Raw genomic sequence first — 21261 nt, forward strand, 5'->3', positions numbered from 1 at the left:
AAGCAAAGAGCCAAAGCCTTACTCAAGGTTAGTCAGGCTAAATGTCTCTATAGGTGCTTGCTTGGGCTTTAACACGTTTGGTTTTTATATGACCAAAAAATTAAGCGGTATTAGATATTTAAAGAACAAAGTAGTGATAAAAATCTGGAGTTGGCTGTTTTTCATTATAAGTACTTTCTTAGATCCAATCTTTTCACTTTTAGGTAAAAAATAAGTCTCTTTATGAATAACATTTCAGCATGAAGAATGGGTCCCTATATTTACCGCATATATCCTGCAGGGTAGAATTAGATGGTCTCAGTGTATGCCGATGTCCACGGGGAATAGACTATGTTATTAAAAGATATTGACAAAACTGTATAGCGAATGGATGAAGCAAGTGAATGCTGCTGAATCATTTTGAGGGTTAAGTGCTGCACCCCCATTAGTGCTGCACCCCCATTAGTGCTCCTGTTCGAGACTCTAGTGGCCTACAACCCTAATGACATCTTAACTTCAAGTCTCTAAATTGTATTTAAGTTATAATGATAGGAGCGGTGTTGTGGTGGTGACCCGAATATTAAGCAACTGCCCAAACCACTGTGAACACTCAGAGGATTGGCCTTCTGGTCTTTTCTCAGGTGATATCTACCTTTCCCCTCAGATTTTCGGGAACGTTACAGATGCTACCTTGTCTCATGGAATACTGATTGTGATGTACAGCTCAGGACTGGTCAGACTCTATAGCTTCCAAGCCATCACTGAACAGGTAGAGAAGACTGAAATTTGCCATATTATAATATCTCGAGGTTTGGACTGAGGTATGATTTTTTTTTTTTAATGAAATGCTTTTAGAGTAAGAGAGTTGTATAGATTTCAACTCTACAAAACTGTACAAATGCAGAAAGACATTTTAACAGAGTAACCTTTAAAAGAGGGGAGGGAAGATAAACAGAGAGGCCCTCAAGTCAGTGAAGATATTTTCTCTGTCATATACATGTGAATTTGACTTTTTCTCTCTTCAGACAGCAAATAAGTAGGTGCTAAAGCCAACGTTTTTGTTTTGTTTTGTTTTTAGTTCATGCAACAGAAACTTGACTTAGGGTGTGCATGCAGATGGGGTGGGACTGCTGGAACTGTAGGAGAGGCTCCTTTTGGCATTCCTTGTAATATTAAAATCACAGGTATGGCTACTATGTAGCATTTTTTTCACCTTAAAAAATAAGTGGTCACATAAGTATTTATTGTAATCATCCAGATGTTTTCTCATAATTTAATTATAAACTCAATTCATTTTACTTCTCTACAGCATATTCCTTGCTATTGAATAGGTATTAGCAAAATCTCAGTTATTCATTAAACTGAAGGCCTGGGGATACTGAATCTCCTTTGGCTTTTAATTAGGGGAAGGTGAAACCCAACATCACTGATAAGATAAATGCGGATTAAAATTATCATAGGATAGATCTTTTCAGATTCTCAAATATCAAAAAGTTATATAACAGGGTTGTTAAAAGTATAGAAGTATATAAGAATCTAACAGTATATTCATTTATGGTTGGGGTCCTTTGTGGAGGACAGTTTATCATTGTGTACCCAAGCTTTAAATGTATATACTCCTTAAACAGTTACATGCCTAGGACTTTATACCAGACATATTCACATGTGTACAAAATGACAGATGTACAAGTACAACATTCTTTCTAATAGCAAATGATTGGAAATAACGTGTACATTGATAGGTGACACTAATATTATCTCATTGTTTCGCTGTATCATAAATTTAATTGTTTTTTTATATTCATTTTTTTCATAAATCTCATTGTTAAAAAGAAATTTTTTTTGCATTTGTATAGAGCAGTTCCTAATATGTATTACTAAGTGAAAAAAGGAGTATAAAATTGTATATAAAAAGCTTCATTTGTATAAAGAATTCATATTCACACGTTAAAAGTGTACATATAAGCATATGCATTTAGATTTGCTTGAAATATATGAAAGGGCACCCAAAAACCTGATAAACATTAGTTACCCCTGAGGGATACAAATGAAAGGAAGACTTAGTTTTCATTATATATCTTGCGATACTTTTTGAATGTGGTGCTTACGTTGTGATTCCTTGTGTATGCATGCATGTACAGACATAGCTTCTTGAAATTTTAAGAACTTGACATATACTATTTTATTGATGAACTCTAAATTTGTTGAGCCAATTCACTGCTTTGGACATGCAGGTTGTATTTATTTTCTGTGATTACAGATAATATGAGAATATTCCTGTAACTATTAGTGATTCTTGCCTGAACCAGTTACGTCATTTGGGGTGGCAGAATGATTCTGTCATTCCTTCTACCTTTAATAACTGACATTTTTCTGTAAAGAAAAATTTTCATTTGTCACCTAGGGATGAACTATAATTACTCCTAAAAAATCAAAGTAAATACTTATTCCTTCTCTTTAATTATCAATTTTTGAACAAGGAGTTGGTGTTATAGTTACTTCCAATGGTGGCAAAATTTTTTAGAGGTCAGCACACATTCATAATCAAAAAAGACTCAAGGATTTTTATTTATTCAAAATTACATAGTTACAGTCATTATTCTTTTTTTTTTTTAAGATTTTATTTATTTATTTGACAGACAGAGATCACAAGCAGGCAGAGAGGCAGACAGAGAGAGAGAGAAGAGGAAGCAGGCTCCCTGCTGAGTGGAGAGCCCTATGCGGGGCTTGATTCCAGGACCCTGGGATCATGACCTGAGCTGAAGGCAGAGGCTTTTTTTTTTTTTTTAAGATTTTATTTATTTATTTGACAGAGAGAGAGAGATCACAAGTAGGCAGAGAGGCAGGCAGAGAGAGAGAAGGAAGCAGGCTCCCTGCTGAGCAGAGAGCCTGATGTGGGGCTCGATCCCAAGACCCTGAGATCATGACCTAAGCCAAAGGCAGAGGCTTTAACCCACTGAGCCACCCAGGCGCCCCTACAGTCAAATTCTTAATGATGTTCAAATTGCCCCAAATTTGGCCAATGAGAACTCCATGTTGACATACCTCAATAGTCTTTGAGAATTTCTCTGCTTTCTGGAACAATAATATATCCCAGGTTTATCTTTTACTTTCCTTGTCCTAGATCTGACAAGAAGCCATTTTAGTAGAGAACATTATCATTGACTGCGTTAGTTTCCTAGGGCTGCTATTAACCCCACAGACTGATAGCTTTAAAATTTAATCTCTTATGGTTTTGGAGGTTAGAAGTCTGAAAATAAATTGTTGGCAGAGACAACCTCCCATACTCTAGGAAAGAATCCTTCTTTGCCTCTTTAGCTTCTAGTTTGTTGCCCACAATCCTTGGCATTTCTTGGTTTGTGGTAGTATAACTCCCATTTCTGCCAGTTCTTATAAGGCCTTCTTTACTCTGGGGTTTAGGACCCACCCTTATCCAGTATTACCTGTGCAAAGACCCTGTTTCCAAATAAGGTCACCTTCACAGATTATTAGGGGTTAGGACTTTAACTTATCTTTTTGAGGGACACAATTCAACCCGCAACACAGACCAAGATCTAATTGTGCTCAATGCAATTGGTTGTCTTTATTTTTTGGTGAACAGAGCTGGGAAATATAGTAAAACAAAAATTCATTAGTTCATTCTCATATTTCCAATTTAATTGTTCTTTGATTTTATATTTGTATTTCTTTTGGCTCCCACTGAACTTCTTGATTCCTAATAAAATTTTATTTTAGTATGTATGTGATAATCTTAAAATTGCCATATCAGTGCTACTACTAAAAACTATAGTGTGAAGGTTAAGATTTCTATACCGTTGCTTTTGTCCTTCATGTACAGCCCAATAAGTGTACTATAGAGTAATGTGTTCAAAGATTATTTGAAATTATTTTTCAAAGATTATTTGAAATTATTTTTCTATATGATTAGATTACCAATTTTATGTAAATAGATTCATTTGTTTTAGTTTGTTTTTAATTTTAGGTTTGTTTTTCCCTTTCGATTTTATTCTTAAAGTTGTAAATGTGTATATTTCAAAGGTCAAAAAAAGATATTGTCTGAAAAATTTTGCTTCCATACATAGTCCTTTAATTCTCTTACTTCCCTTCCCCTACCCCACCCTGCCCTTATAATTAATCATTATTTTTGGTTTCAAGGTATCCTTCTATTGTTTGTTTTATAAAAATAAGCAAATGTGTGTATGTATTCTTTAAATGTTACCTTCTTTCTTATACCAAATGTGGTATATCATATACTCTGTTATGTACCTTGTATTTTCACTTAACATGTATCTAAGTTTTTTAAACTTTTTTTTTTTTTAAGATTTTTATTTATTTGACAGAGAGAGACAGAGAGAGAGGGAACATAAGTAGGGGGAGTGGGAGAGGGAGAAGCAAGGGAGCAGGAAGCCCAATGCACGGCTCAATTCCAGGACCCTGGGATCATAACCTGAGCTGGAGGCAGATCCTTAATGACTGAGCCACCCAGGTGCCCCTAAACATTTTTTTAGTAAAAGAAATATATAAGATTGACTACCTGTTTTTCTTATTGAAATAAAATTGATACGTATATATATATCATTTGATTAGTTTCCAGTGTACAGCATAATAATTCAGTTTTTCCCAGGACAAGTCATCTCCCACTTGCCAGTGAGTCTTCATAATTAGGATATTACTAAGGCTAGACATCAGGCAAAGAGGGATTCTTTTTTTTTTTTTTTTTTTTAAGAGGGATTCTTGATGGCTTTATCCCTTAGCCATATTTGTCCCAGAAACTTCCTCTATAGCTGTAAAATTACAGAGACTTTAGCCAAGCACGCAACGGCCACCTTTAACAAAACCCAACATGCAGTCACCCACAAATTTGAAAGGTGGCCCTCCAAAACCAGATGGGCCTTGACATCCTGACTGTAACTCAAGAAAAAACTTATACTAATATTGAGACTAAATATTTTGTATATATCCCTGATGACTTCAACATATCCATAGTTTTAGCAGATACACACACACAAATTAAAGCAGTGTCTGTCTCCTCTAATTCTCTCAGTGATTGGATTTCTTTCTGGTTTAGCAGAAATGGATAGTCTTGGTGGAAAACACTTCTTTTCCTAGCTATGATAATAATTATGCTAGGTTTCTTTCTTTATGGAGGGAGCTATTGTTATTACATGCTCTGCATAAGTATGTCAGATAAATTATCTCAATGGAAACTGTAGGAAGCATCTCATTCTTATGATGAGACCTCATGAGTGCCTCCAATGCAAACAATCTGCAACTAGGGGCCCTTCATTTAATGAGATAGCTCAGGATTTTTATGCCTCTTAGTAGGTAGGATCTATAATCTTTTTCAGCCTGAAGAAGCTACAGAACATGAGACTTTCACTCTTCAAAACCCCTTAAGAATTAGGAGGATAAAAATCTTATAATAGGGAATGAGAGAGAAACTGAAGGGGACCCAAAGAGAAAAGGCTGCTTTTTTCCTTTGCTTCTTTTCCAGTTTCTATTCATGCTAGGACCTGCACCCCTACCCCACTTTACACATGCCTTATAATGCAAATAGTACATGTCCTCCTTGTAAGGGACAAAGAGTTAATGATTCTCTAGAATAAGTAACATCTAAGGAAGGACCAGGTGAGAATGACTGGATGAAGCTATCATATGTGCATTCCAGGCCACTGGAGCTAGACAGCTCTATGCCAAGACCCCCTGACTCCAAGGAATAACACCTGAGCCCTCTTCTTTGTTCTAAATGGTTCCTGGATGCCGGAGAGGACACATACTCCAGACCACCATCATCAGTAAAAAACCCCAGACCCCAAACAAAGATGAGACTCATGCTCCTTTCCTTTCCGAGTCCCATGGAATGTCTGTCTATATCTGCTCGCTCTATATCTTCAATAAACTCTGCTTTTGCCACAAAAAAATTTATTTTTGTATACACTACTAAGTGATATGTAGTATAAATCTGCGTGAATCCACAGTAAATCTAGTTACCATTTATCACCATACAGTTGACCCTCTTCATCCATTTCACACACCCTTCAGCCCCTTCCCCTCTGATAACCATCAGTCTGTTCTCTGACTCTATGAACACCTGTAAATAATGCTGCAATGAACATAGGGGTGCATATTATCTTTCCAAATTAGTGTTTTCATTTTCTTTGGGTAAATACACAGTAGTGGAATTGCTAGACCATATGATAGTTCTATTTTTAATTTTTTGGGAAAGATTTCATTTATTTATTTGACAGAACACAAGGTGAGGGGAGTGGCAGGCAGAGGGAGAAGCAGGTTCCATGCTGAGCAAGGAGCCCGGTGCATGGCTGGATCCCAGGACCCTGGGATCATGACCTGCGCCAAAGGCAGATGCTTAACCAACTGAGCCACCCAGGGGTCCTCTATTTTTAATTTTTTGAGAAATTTCCGTCCTATTTTCCATAGTGCCTGCACCAGTTTGCATTCCTAACTGCAGTGCCTGAGGGTTCCCTTTCCTCTACATCCTGTTGTCATTCTTTTTCTTTTCGATAATAGACATTCTAACAGGTGCGAAGCAATATCTCACTGTGGTTTAAATTTGCATTTGTCTATTATATCCCTATATTTTAAAATTGTAGAAAAATCATATCCTATTATAGCCATTCTTTTATAAACCATACAACATTTTGCACAATTTATATTAGAACTCTGAAGTATCATTGCTTGACCTTCCACAGACTCAGAGCATTATAATAATTATTATTTTCTTTTTAGTGCCTCTCTTTCCACAGTCTAGCCAGTAGGAGCCCCTTTTGTTGGTTCTCTTATTCTTTTAACACTACACTGACATCCTTGTAAATATCTTTTATAGAAATACTGGATAGTTCAGACCTATCCTAAAATTTCCTCACTACAAAACATGGAATCAGCTATTCTCAGAATTTCTAGGACCCTCTCATCACTCCTTGGCCTTTTGGCTAAGATCAAATGTAGAATTTCTAGGACTCTTTAATTGAAAATAGTATTAGAGATCAAAATTCGGGCTCTTGAGGTTAGTGGGGACCCATTAGAATTGTGATGAACAGAGTCCTGCTGTTACTTTGGGGCCATTTTTAGCAACTGTTGAGAAAAGCCTTTCTTTATAAATACATCTTTTTGGATTGACTTATTTTTCCTATTGTTCATACCTATTTTATATTCTCTACGACATACCTACTTGAAACTTGAACTGCAAATTCAAACTCTAATTGTATTTTTTTATTTTTATATTTTTTTTCCTCATTCACCATCATTTGATAGCTACCATATTATCACATATGATGTTTGTACTTCTTTCATAATTTGCTTACTGATTTTTTTGCCCAGTTTTCTGTTGGGTTCATATTTTTCTTATTAAAAAGACTCCTTTATATATTAAGAATATTACTCTTCTCCTAAAAAGGTTTTTAAGAAAAAAAGCACTTTAAGTATGCTTAATATGCTTATACTTATCTCTTTCTCAGGATTGTCCATTTGTAAATTCACTTTTCATTATTTTTCTATGTATAGCACCAAGTAGTAAATTGTCCTTATGAAGAAGCCTAATAGAGTCAACGCTTCTGTATGTAACACGTGACTCTTAAGTGAATGGTCTTCCTATGGCAAGCCTCTTTACTGACAGTGATGGCCTCATAACCAAAGAGTATACTCTTAAGGTAGAGGGATAAAAAAAAGAGTCCTAGATTAACCACCTACTGAAAGACTGTGTACTTTGTGGTGTTTCCCAAGGACTGCCCAAATGGTATTCTGGTCTTCTAAAGCCACAGTACCTTCAACTTCTGCATTTCTCTAAGAGTACATCTGTTTCACACTACTTAAACTTAGTTGTCATCAAGAAGACTAAGAAGCACCAACAGATACCTCTTTTATGGTGTCAGTCTTTAAATGACTGTAACTGACTAGATGTATCTAAACTAGTTAACTTATCTAAAGATGATACTACTAATGGTGGCTACCTTTTAATAAAGCTTTCACTATGACAGGACCTGTCCTAAGTGGTTACATTCATTATGACTAATATCACTTCTACACTGGAAATCTTAAGACTTCTCTGATAAAGTTTGCTAAGTGTAACCTGCTAGTCTGGAAGATCACTTCCTCACATCTGAGGGAATTATTAGACTTAATTACCTATTAGGATTATAATGAGTGTTACAAAGAGTATCTAACCCAGAGTCTGAGACATACATGCCTAGTAAATAGCAACTCCTTTTATAAGATGTACTTTGCCATTTTTTTCCCATCATGGGCACCTTAAGCTCACTTTTTATCTCCACTTAGTTGCAAGTCACACATACTCTGAAAACAGATGTCTAGATTTTGACCTCATAACAACATTTGTTTCCTACCAGCTTTCTCTTTTCTTAGCAATCAGCCTCTTTCCTGGTTATATTTTATTTCCTGAACATAGTAATTTTTCATTAATGGAAATTCACTGATGGTGCATGCAAAGAAGGGTTGAATTGAGTTCATGAATGTTCCAAGGCTACCACAATGGAGAGAATAATAAATTCCTTTTGCCCATCTCTGCAGACACACCACCACTGCTCTTTGAGGTGTCCTCCCTGGAGAATGCTTTTCAAATTGGAGGCCATCCTTGGCACTACATCATCACACCTAATAAGAAGAAACAGAAAGGGGTTTTCCATATTTGTGCCCTGAAAGATAACTCCTTGGTAAATCATAAGTAGTCAAACTTTTTAGTAGTAAATTTGTACCAGAAATTCTTTATTTTCTACTTCTGTAATAAGAATTCCTAAGAATTAGTTTTTGTTTGTATTAATAATTGGTAAACAATGTTAAATACAGAAGGATACAAAGAATATAACAAACACTTGTGTGTACTACCAAGAACTTAAAAGCATTGAGATTCGAAAATTTTTAGAAACCAAAGATTTCTTATGGGATCTCTGCAAAACATTTCTGAAGCTCCATAGTGGAAATTATTGATAGAATATGTTCAGGCTGCTTCTGAAATTGCTGGTGCAATGTGTGGTTGGTTCTGTTTTGTCATCGTTTGGTACTGTTAGCTTCCCAGAGCAGATCCAGGTAGAACCCTGTTGGTCACAATGTAAGCATTGAAACATTGAATTTTCAAGAAGATTGTTAAGTTACTTATGGCAGAATAGGAAGAAATGATACATGGTAAGACAATAGAAATTTCTACCCCTTGAATTAATTTTCTTTTTGAAAATGATTTACACATGATTTATAATTTAATTTAATTTAATTCAGTTCAATTCTTTGAGGGCCTAATGTGTGCCAGGCATTGCTGCGTACATATTCTCTTCCCTCAAGTTGCTTATGCTCTTGAAAACACACATGTAGTTAAATAAGATGCAGCGCAAAAGAACAAGTGCACTGGGAGTGGTGGAGGGGTTCCCCTTTGCTTTGTATTGCTGAGTTAGTGTAATTTATTTCTGGAATATCAAACATACAGGTTCAGCTAATTCCACACCCATCTCTTCCAGGATCACGCTCAGTCACTGTTGGACTCAGTGGCTTTTAGTCACAGGCCACCTTTCACCACACCAAAGATCAACACAATCTTGGGTCCGGTTACCTATTTCCTTTGATGTCACTACCAGGGAACACTGTGTATAGTGTCTTATAGTTTTCTTTTGTGGGGACATTGTCCCCTTTCATTTTTTCATTTACCCATCACATGTAGCAGCTCCTGTTTGCCCCAGCCCAGTGACATCTTCTTTTAGAGTGGCCTCTCTAGGGACTGTTTCCCGGCATGACAATTCTGTGATTTGATTGTTCACCTCTCAGCCAGTGAACATTCTTCAGCCACCAGGACCTGTCACATCTCTCTTTCACTTAACTTTTCTATCCAGTCAAACCCTGTACGATTCACATTCTGGATATTTAATGCATATTCTTTTTATAATAGAACTGATGATACATATTTGTGTGTGTGTGTGTGTGTGTGTGTGTGTGTGTAAAATGGCCTCCAAGATTTATATCAAGCATGCCTGTCAAGTACTCACCTTCTGTAATAACTGATAACATCTAGTCATATCTATACTTCAACATATTCATGAGTAATTGCCAAATCCAGAGGAAGTTTTCAATCCTTTTGTCAGACAGCTTAGATGTAGTCACATTAACTTAAGGATGCGTATGCCCATTACTTCCCCACCTGTCAGTCAGAAGAGTAGGTAACCCACAAACACATGCAGCCAAACTGAAGAATTTAGAAAATGTTTCATAGCTTTCTATTAAACTGAGGTTTAAAATCTAGCATTCCAGCACATAACAAAAACTACAGAGGCTGGTAATAATGCTGCCTTATATTCAACACAAAAAGAGACAGTATTTCTTTTGCATGTTATAATAATTACAATAAAGGGAATTGTCTAAGGAAAGATGTGTATAGTATGTACATGTTTTATTTTAAACAAAGGGGCATCCAGAGCTAATACCATCTTGGACACATTAATTTCAGTGGTTTCAACCATGGTGTTTAAATTGATTTCCTTATATGTACAATGTAATAATTACCACCATTCCTATTAGAAATTATTAGAATACTTATAAAAATTCCTGAAAAATTAAAACTCACTAATATAGAAAATGTGTTAAAATCCATTTTTTTAGAAAGCGTGGCATACAAAGCACTTAGTGACATAGCCCTCACCTACTTCTCTAATCATATTTCTTTTGTAGGAGCCAAATTAAAATTTTCATTCATCTGTACACGTGCACATGTTACATGGATTCACATTTCTGTGTTTTGGCATCTCTTCTTTTTAGCCATTTTCTGCTCATCCTTTAAGGCTTAGTTTAAGTTCTGTTTTTTCTTCTGATATTCTGCTCACCTGAGCTGGATGCTTGAAAATATCCTGTGCATGGCTTGATTACTTTGTTTTCTACACCATCTTTTTGTTTGTTCGTTTTTGTTTTTGTTTTTTACATTGTCTTATTTCTGTTATGTTTCTGCCTCCCTTCTTGATTATGAGCTTTTTGAAGGCAAGAGTTATGTTTAGTTCATGTGAGGTACAAACACCTACTGCGATACTTAAAACATGTCCTGTCAGTATGTGCTAATAAAATTAATAAGTTAATATTTGAAAAATTTGTATCTAATAGGAAAGGTGGTGTCACTTCATTTTACATTGGAGAAATTAAAGAAATTAAATGAAATCAATGTATCCGTGCTGGTGTTAGTTCCCAGTGCTCCTGTGTGTAAGGTAAAACATTTATGTACATATGTGATCATATAGCCTGGAGGTATCTTTTTCTTTATCTTAATGTCTAAACATCTTACCATGAAATAAATCTCTACTTGCCTAAAAGGCTGAGCAGTATTAGACCATTTCTCCATTATTAGAGGTTTATATCTGACTTATCCAAAGAGATTATATGACCTGTTTCTGAGATTTGGGGCTGGGGTGCCTGTTTATCTTTGTGTTAATCACTCCTTTTGACAGTTTATTGGGGATAGGCAAGGGAGGAAGTTAAAGGGAACTGTGTGTGCAATATTTGTACAGAGCTATATCATGGAACAAGTCCTTGGACCTCAGAATCAGAGCAGCTGTTTAGCACGTGTAAAACATCGAGCAAATGATTCATCCTTTTTGTATATCAGTTTCCTCTTCAAAGTGGGGATAATAATATATGCTTTGAGTGTTATTAAATGAGATGACTAAAACATTTACTGCAATGCCTGACGCAAATTAAATGCTTGAGATATGATTACTTTTAAGTTATTATTTGTGAGGCAGATTGTATGGTACAGGGTAAATGTTCTGGATTTCTCAAGTAAGAATGGCTTTATTCAATTCTCATACATATCCCAGTCCAACTGTTGATATTTCCTCTTCCTTGTACCTTTGATTTACTGATCTGTAAGTGAAGTTAGATTTGAAAACTTATTTTCCCCTAATCTCTATTTTCAATATTTTTACCCAACTTCAGGCAAAAAATGGGATCCAAGAAATGGAATGTTGTTCTCTAGAATCTGACTGGATCTATTTTCATCCTGATGCTTCTGGTAGAATAATACATGTCGGCCCAAATCAGGTCAAGTGAGTATTTTTATTCATTACTTTAAAGTGAAAGGTAGCTTTTAGAAGCATTTATTGGCATGTTTATTTTTGCCAGCCAACTGTTGACTCAATTATAGAAATCATTAGCTCGTTATACGTTGTTTCCTCAGAGACTGGTATCTAGAAAACTATTCTTTCAGCCTCATCATTACTCTTTGTAGACATTAAATTTAAATAAATTCTTTGATGGATGATATATGGGTAAAAGGAGATTCAGATTGGCTTGTCCTCATCATGTTTTGATTCTCCAGAGAGAGAAGTGATTTGTCTTTGTTCTAAAAGACGGCTTTAGAACAGGAGTTGTTTGAAGTAAACCTTGTTTTGCTTTGTTGACCCACATCTTGCATACAGTTGACCTTCCCTTCTTTGAAACATTCTTCATTTGGCTTCCCTGACACCACAGTTCTGAATATTTTCCTCCTTAATACCCTTTTATGTTCTTTCTCTTCTACCCAGACTTTAATTATTGGATGTCCTCAGGATTTAGACCCTATTTTCTTCTCACTCTTCATTCCCTTTCTGCATAATTCTGTTTATTGATTCTTCTTATTCCCTTGGCTTCATAAATCATGTATACACCAAAACTCCAAAGTTTATCCTAGCTGAAACCTCTCATCTAAGCTAATGCCAGAAATCTGGAATTATTCTGAGCACTTTGTTATACTTTTTGTCTTTCATCCATACATATACATATATACTTGTGTGCATTTTCTTTTTCTCTCTCACACACACACCCACATATCCTTTGAGTCCTTTTTTTTTCCTTCTTCTTCTTCTTTTTTTTTTTTTTTTTTGTTGTTGTTGTTCTTGTTGTTACTAAATATTTCTTAAATCAGCCTCTTTCTGCCCTTGGCCTGTTACCATGTTGGTCAGACCATTGCCATCACTAGCCTGGACAATAGTAATAGCCTACTTACAGGACTCCCAAGAATCCATTTTTGTACTCTTTAAGTCTGTTTTCTTCTCAGCAATGAGAGTGATTTTTAGAACTATTAACAAACACAAAAACCTAAACAAGTGGATTCTGCTTTAACCTTTTTATGGCTTCGTGTTCCTGAGATAAGGATCATTATACACTTAGCATGGTCTGAAAGACCCTCCTCCCACTCAGTTTATTTCAGTCATGCTATCTTTTCAGACAGTCAGGGATCTCTTTCCTCCATTTGGAGTGTGTTTCCCCTTCCTGTTCTCTTAATCTTAATCAATCCCTGTTAATCGCTATTCTCTTAATCCCTATTCTCCTGATTTCTATTCATATTTTGTCCCCAGCTTAAACATCTCCTTTTCACAGAGTCCTTCCCTGATACCCTTCATTAGATTAGCTCCCCCATCTTATTTTCATACCAGCCACTGTGTTACCTTCCTCTAACACAGCAATTTTAATTAATTATTTGTTTGATTATCTGTTTAAATATGTAGCTTTGGAGTTATCAGCTCCATAATGACAGGAAAAGAGTCTGTTTTGCTGACTATAACCCCAGCACTGAGCATAGCACTTAGTAGCACAGAGTAGGTACTAGTAAGTTGGTTGAATAAGAAAGACATTATCCGCTTTCTCTATTCCTTAGGGTTTCATTTTAATTAGTTTACTTCTCTGGAAAGAAGATAAAGAAGATAAAGGGACTTAATTAAATAAGATTATGAACTTTTCTAAAAAGTCTTAAAAACTGTAGTTCAGCTTTAGTAAAGCTTGGTTTTAATGCTTATTGCCTACTCACGTTTTCTTTTTTCTTTCTTTCTTTTTTTTTTTTTTTTAGAGAGAGAGGAAGGGATGGGCAAAGGGAGGGTGAGATCTTAAGCAGGGTCCACTCCCAATGTGGAGCCTGAAGCAGGGCTTGATCTCACAACTGTGAGATCATAGCTTGAGCTGAAATCAAGCGTCGGATGTTTAACTGACTGAGCCACCCAGGTGCCCCATAACCCATTTTATTTATTTATTTATTTATTTATTTATTTATTTATTTGACAGAGAGAGAGAGAGATCATAAGGAAGCAGAGAGCCAGGCAGGGCGGGGTGGGGGGGGGCAGGCCCCCTGCTGAGCAAAGAGCCTGATGTGGGGCTTGATCCCAGGACCCTGAGATCATGACCTGAGTCGAAGGCAGAGGCTTAACCCACTGAGCCACCCAGGCACCCCGCATAACCCACCTTTTTAAATAGTAGTTTGAGCTTAAGAAAATAAGGTCCAAATATACTGCGCCCTTTTGCCAGGTTGTAGAGGATGGGCACTTTTAAACATTGGCATGAATTAAGATAACAAATTGAGTAATTTAAAATCTAATCTGATTTCTTTGCCTCTGGCAAACTCTAAGACTTCTGGCTCTTCTAGCCACGGTATCTACTCCTCCCTGCTATTCTCTTTACCTGTGTCTGAGACTTTAAGCTTTGGGAACATTGTGCTTTTGAAGCTTGTTAATGCTGTGAACAGATTTGTGTGGGCAAATTATTTTCTTTTCTATTCCTTAGTTGATCCATTAAGCCATTTGTACTCAGCTTGATCCATTAAGCCATTTGTAGTCAGAAAACCCAAATCTTTAAATATAATCCTACAATAAAAGTATTAAGTAAATTGGAGTTTTTAAATATTACTCTTTTATGAAAACTCTTAGTTTAGGTTCAGTTGCTTCCAGTCTGCCTTATAGTTAACTCTGAGTGTTGTTCATTGATATCTCATTCTATCTTCAGAAGTAGAAAATGCCAACATCTATTCTAATGCCACCGTTAAAGCTGAAACCTTAAAGACCTATTGCAGGATGACAAAGATGAGGTCCTTTAGGGGAGCTTTCATTAAGCCAGCTTGGAAGATGGCTTAAGCTTGAGGAAGTGGCTTCATTATCTACATCAGGAATACCTATTGTCACAGGTTTTTCTGTTTAACAAAATCTGAATTTGAAGTTTAGAGACACTAAAGTGATCAGACATTACTATTTCAGATTCCACAAGAGGAGACAAGAACTAACAGTTTTTCCTGTAATTTACATTTGTTGAGTTTCATTTCAGTAGTTCAACTTTGGTATTTTGATGATCTGTTGAGGTCTTAGGTTCTTTTTTCCCTTTTCAGAGTTCTAAAGCTAAATGAAGTAGAAAATAATAGTGCCCAGCATCAGATCTCTGAAGATTTTGTCATTTTGGCCAACAGGGAGAAGAACAAAGTAAGCCAGGAGTACTTTAAAATTCTTTGTGTATCACTGTCTTTCTATTTGAGAATATAGTATATAAATGTGTTTGTCTTTTAGTGTGCTGAAAAGAACAGCACAATAAAAATCTGAGTTTTTTGTCTGTGTGGGTAGCTGGTCTTAGCCCTGTGCACAACTGAGAATTGAAAAGAGCTGATTATATTGAGCTTAACTTTTGCTAATATCTGTTCCCTTTCTGAGTTTGTCTTTAGGTTTTTATTGATGAATTTTCAACCTTTGGGTTTAATTAATTGTGCAAACATACAGTAGGTTGGGGTAGATATGAATCTTTAAAAATCACATGCCATGCTTTAACTCCAAATACTTCTTTCCCTTTAGTGTGCAAATTAAGAACATGAAGAGAATTATGCAGAGAGAAATTTCCAAAAGCAGATCTACTATAGCATTGCTGTACTTATACTAAAGCAAAAATCAGAAGGGAGAGTGTATTTATTGTTTGTCTATTTTGGTATTTTATCCATTAATTTATTTCGGTCAAGTGTTTTTGCTAATTGGAGGATCAGAAATTTGATCTAGAATTTTCTCAGTAGAGGAAAGAATTGTGGATGTTGGATAAGGATTTGGTACAGTTTTGCTATTTATTGCACATAAAAGGACTCATCATATCTTTTTATTTCTCTCCATATGATAGAATGAAAACTTACCCACTGTTACAGCCTCTGGACGGGTGGTGAAAAAAAATTTTAACCTTTTGGATGATGACCCAGAACAAGAGGTATTACTTTAGCCAGAGATAACAAACCAAACTAGTGTGTACTAGCCCTGTGATTTTTAAATTATGCTTCCCAGACTCTGGGATAGGGGTTGGGGTGAGTAGTTCCATGCAGACTTCATTGGTAGGATTGTGCATGGTATTTCAACCAGTGCATCCCCATCATCCTATCTTCTCATACTGGAATTATTCATAAGATTATGTTTGCAAAAAGGTTCTTAGGACTGAAATAATTTGAAAAAACTACTAGCTTATTGTTTTGTTAATGTGCACATTTATTAAATTTCTTAATAGAAAATACTTGAATTACATCCTGATGACTTTGTGGCTTTTGCTTTATTTTTTACTTACAAGACATGGATATGTTTGTTAATGATCGTGGGCCAGGGAAGAAGGGTGTGAAGGTGTGATAAATTCAATCAGCCTCAAGCCTGAACTTGACATTGCCAATCACTGAGCTATTACATTTTTATCCTTTTCTTTTAAAGAGGAATTGCAAGTTCTTACAAAATCAACTGACAGTGATTATGCTTCAAATATATAACCATTGCATGAATTCTGATCTGTTTGGAGCAGAAAACTGTTTGCTTGTGTGACCATTTCTAGGTGGAAACATTAGAGTAGGCTTCTAAGGATAGTTTCTGAAACTTTTTTAAAAAGGTTGGAGGTGGCACACATGGGTGGCTCAGTGGGTTAAAGCCTCTGCCTTCGGCTCAGGTCATGATCCCAGAGTCCTAGGATCAAGCCCCACATCGGGCTCTCTGCTCAGCAGGGAGCCTACTTCCCCGTCTCTCTCTCTCTCTGCCTGCCTCTTGCCTACTTGTGATCTCTGTCTGTCAGATAAATAAATAAAATCTTTAAATAAATAAATAAAAAATAAAAAGGTTGGAGGTGACTCAGTATGTTGCTACTCTCAAAAAGAAATATATATACGTACAGTTGTGAATTATATAATGTTTTATATATGTACATATTTTATAAAATATGTCATGTGAAATATATAATATAAAAAATATAAAATAAATACATGTATATTTTTTGAACCATAGAAATCTATTGAGAACAAAGCAGAAAGCTCCCTGTAGATAAACCATATTCAAGAAAGACATACTAAAATTTCTAAAAGATAGCAAAAAATAATTAACAAGGAGAAGGTGGTAGCGAAGAGAGAGATACTCTACATTGAGAGATTAGAAAACAAAAACGTTTAGCCTGTAAAAGAGAAGCTGAAAGGAGCTGGGACTAAAGACTATTAAAATCACTAGATCCAGGCAAGAAGTCTACTCTTTGAAGTTTGACCAAAGTAATATTAAGGCAAAAAAGTAAATAGAAAGGAATCATGTGTAATAAATCTCTGTAAATTTTTATATCATGGGTAGTAAAGGCAGAAAATATAAATAGATGAAAAAGAAGTCTGACCAAATATGAGTGAAGGTTTAGTATGTGGTGGTTCAAAGAAACTTGTTGTGCCTGCCAAAATGTCCCTTCCTGTGGTCCATCCCTGGATGGCTGCCATGGATCTGCTTCCCCTGTGAGGCTGCTGGAGTCCCAGGTTTACTTCCTTAAACAGAGTTTGAGGTTAGATTTTTTTCTTCCTTAAGACTTTACCATCATGAATCATTTCCAGCTAACATCTCTCATCCCAGTTCTATTCTGTGGGTTGGATTTCAGTTCCCAAATAATATTCTCCCTCAAATACAAGTGGCCATTTTTGCTTTCTTTTCTTTTTTTTTTTTTAAAGATTTTATTTATTTATTTATTTGACAGACAAAGTGAGAGAGGGAACACAAGCAGGGGGAGGGTCAGAAAGAGAGAAAGAAGCAGGCTCCCTGTGGAGCAAGGAGCCTTATGCGGGGCCCAGTGCGGGACTCAATGCAGGGCTCCATCCCAGGACCCTGGGATCATGCCCTAAGCCAAAGGCAGACGCTTAACGACTGAGCCACACAGGTGCCCCGTCATTTTTGGTTTCTTTAGGAAACCAAAAAACGTTGAAAGGGGAAAAAAAAAAAGATGGCAAGTAGAGTCATAAATAGTATGTGATAGGCTATCAGTTCTTCTTAAAATGACTTGTGTTTTTCTGAGGAAAGATCCTTCTGACAAAGTGGGTCATTTTTAGGTTTCAGAACTGAACTTCATATTTTTTTTTTCTGAGCTTCGTAGATTTAGTCCTCTCTGGAAGCCAGTGAACACACACGTCAGAGGCAGCAGTTAAATACCTCTTTGAATTTGGAGAAGTTCTAGTTTGCTGTCATAATAGAGGATTTCCATAACGCTTTGGCTGAGAGCTACATAGACTTGGTTCCGTTAAAATCTGTAGGATACTGCTGCAGTCCTCAGAATCTTGGGACTTTACTAGGCATAAAAGTAGAGACCTGTTTCTCCTTATGCTCTGTCCCATTCATTCCTCTTTCTGCATTTTAAAAATAAATAATAGAATAGTTAAACTACAAATAGAAATGATCCTAACTGGATAACTGGATTTTGCCCCTCTTTTCCTCTGTCTTATCCATCTATTCACTGAGACTTTTAAAATTGTGGACTATGAAGATGAGCTGGATTTGCTTTCCGTGGTAGCTGTTACCCAAATAGATGCTGAAGGAAAAGCTCACCTGGATTTCCACTGTAATGAATATGGGACTTTACTTAAAAGCATTCCACTAGTGGAGTCATGGGATGTGGTGAGTAGAGTCCATGGAATGCAAAATTGTAAGGATTTTCTTTGTAGGTGACATTTATTGGAACAGATGTTACTGTGTTCTTGTCAGTCCATGGTCACCTGTACCAGTGACCACATCAAAGAGGATATCATCCTGCAGGACACAATGAATACTTCTTAAGCCTTCCTTTCCTAGGAATTAGAGGATGCCTCCTTTCTAGAGGGCTTAAAGATAAAATTTTATGTTTTATTCTGAGACATGCTGTCTATTTCCTTACCATAGTCTTTGGTTTTCTCACATTTTATAAGTTTGGTAGCATTTTTAAAAATACACTGTATTGAATGCCCCCAGTTGCTTAATAGAGATGAAATCTAAACATATAGGGTTTGCAGGCACTCTTGGACATATTTGTCTACTTTTTTGATTATTACAGAACATAAAAACTGTAAGGAAGAGCCACTATTATTTTAATCTAGTCCTTTGTTTTATCGGTGGAGTACCTAGGAGGTTTAGCAACTTGACCACTGTCACACAGTGAAATAGCACTATAGGCAATAGAATCTGGGTGTTCAGATTCCTATGACCCAGCGCTCTTTCCATTTTCAATGTTTTATGTGATGCTTTTCTTATAAATAATCTGCATATTCATAAATAATGAAAATAAACTATTTCTAGAAATTGTTTTGTTACCAAGTATATTTTTGAAGAGCCCGAGCATAGGTGCCATGACATAGTGATATAATTGCGAACTTGGTGTTTGAAGAGGAGATTTCATTTCACTGTGTTTTCATTACAGACATACAGCCATGAAGTCTACTTTGACAGAGACTTGGTACTACACATAGAACAGAAACCAAGCAGGGTCTTCAGCTGCTATGTTTACCAGATGGTATGTGACCCTGGTGAAGAAGAAACAACAAACAGAAGTTGTGAAAAAGAGTGAGATAATTTTAAATTTTGAGGTGTAACTTATGAGAACTTTAGCCACATAACCCCAGCAGCTATGTTCAGTCCTCCTTTTTGTTATCTGTATAGCAAGTTCTCTAGTGTTTTCTAGAAAAGGTCTTGTGTTGTCTTCAGATGACTGTGACTTCTTTTTTAAATTCTTGCCATACAAGGGGGTGGTTAAGTAGCATTTTAGAGCTTTTCACTGGTGGTGGCGCAAATATTAAGAGTTGGGGAGCCAAAATACAAGTTAATTTCAGTTGTTGGGAGAGGGTTATTGATGGAGAAGTATTTAACATGGTTCTTAAAGGATGGTATGGAACTTTGGTAGGTAAGACTAGACAGGAGAGACAGACAGACGTAGAAGATACAGAAAGAAATCCTCTATCCTCTACGCCAAACTTTGCCTAAGGGTGAGAAAGGAGATCTGTAATGTGAAAGAATACTTTTGAGCCATAAATATGTCATCACATTTTTAAAATAATATATATGTATATGTATGATTTATATTTATATATAGCATTAGGAATTGACTCTAGTTCCCAGATTATTATCTTTTATTCCATGGTTTTATTTTCTTGGCTTGGTGTTCCCATTGATTATTTTTCTATCATAGACTAATGTATATGTGCTGCCAAAGCAAGCACTCTATCATAGACTAATGTAAAAGATTCCAAGAAAAGAAATTTTTTTCTGATATATAGCCTGTTCAGCTCTTAATACATCTAAGAATGTTGTACTCATCTCACCATTCTATTTATTTGGTGAGTTTTCCAATTCTGCTTATAGGCAGTATTTTCATACCTATGCAATAAGATAAAGGTATCCTGGATCCCACCGGTTCTGCTCCTTGTAGAAGAGTAGATAAAGTCTCAATTCCTACTAGCTTGGGAATTGACTGATTAGCTAGAAAAGGCTTTTGGCTCTTAGTTGTGAAATGAGTATTTTTTTTCTTCTTTGTTAGGACCAATCTAAATATAATCCTTGAACTCAGATAATCATTCTACATATTGTTAAATAAAAGCAACCTAAGGGAGAAAATTGTTTCTTTTTGCTTCCTGTTTGAGAAATCCAGTTGCTGCAATCCACATGTTCAGCACATTTCTCTGATTCAGTAGCAAAAGAATAGTAAAAATAGAAGGGGAGGAAACAGAGTAAAAATCATTGCTGATTCAAATTTAAGGTTAAAATACAGGATTTTAGCTAAGATCATTTACATTAAAATTCAGTTTTGGGGGGCACCGGGGTGGCTCAGTTAGTTAAGTGTATCAACTCTTGATCTCAGCTCAGGTCTTGATCCTCAGGGTCATGAATTCAAGCCCCGCATTGGGGTTAAAAAAAAAAAAAAATTAAATCCTTCCGTTTTTCCTTCGGTTTTGGCTTCATCCCATTTTAAGAATAATGTGAATCTTCCCTTTTCTACCCTTGAATTTTGCAGATAAATTTCAAACTTATTAGAATCAACAGGGCTGAGGAGAAAAGGTGTTAACCTATTCCAGACATCAAGAAATTAGTAGCACAGTCCTTAAATTTAAAAAGAAATAAAGGGAGCAAACCTAAAACTGTCTTTTGCACAGTAGAAGAGAAGATTGCTAACATTTTGGAGGAAGAGAAAATATTTATATGTGGGCTAAAGATAAATCTTTCTGAATCTGATCTAAAGTGTAATAACCATTTGGGAAAGTAGAAGTGATTACCTCATGAGCTA

The 21261-nt window shown here is 36.0% G+C and overlaps 1 protein-coding gene across 2 annotated transcripts in view; it reads left to right on the top strand.

The window, feature by feature from the left end:
- The window catches only part of LOC111142516 (DDB1 and CUL4 associated factor 17), a 36869-nt gene extending 16856 nt beyond the window's left edge, over positions 1-20013 (top strand). The window contains exons 7-14 of one of the 2 annotated variants that reach the window (XM_022495756.1): positions 644-748; positions 1058-1163; positions 8524-8666; positions 11914-12023; positions 15104-15194; positions 15871-15954; positions 18474-18629; positions 19405-20013. In XM_022495756.1, the coding sequence (XP_022351464.1) occupies positions 644-748; positions 1058-1163; positions 8524-8666; positions 11914-12023; positions 15104-15194; positions 15871-15954; positions 18474-18629; positions 19405-19551 (942 nt within the window). In that variant the 3' untranslated portion in view covers positions 19552-20013. The remainder of the gene's footprint in view (positions 1-643; positions 749-1057; positions 1164-8523; positions 8667-11913; positions 12024-15103; positions 15195-15870; positions 15955-18473; positions 18630-19404) is intronic. The other variant, XM_022495763.1, reaches the window with a different exon arrangement.
- The last annotated feature ends 1248 nt before the right edge of the window (positions 20014-21261 follow it).

The sequence above is a fragment of the Enhydra lutris genome, unplaced genomic scaffold, assembly GCF_002288905.1.
Source record: "Enhydra lutris kenyoni isolate GAN:26980312 unplaced genomic scaffold, ASM228890v2 scaffoldscaffold1, whole genome shotgun sequence".
Taxonomy (NCBI): Eukaryota; Metazoa; Chordata; class Mammalia; order Carnivora; family Mustelidae; genus Enhydra; species Enhydra lutris.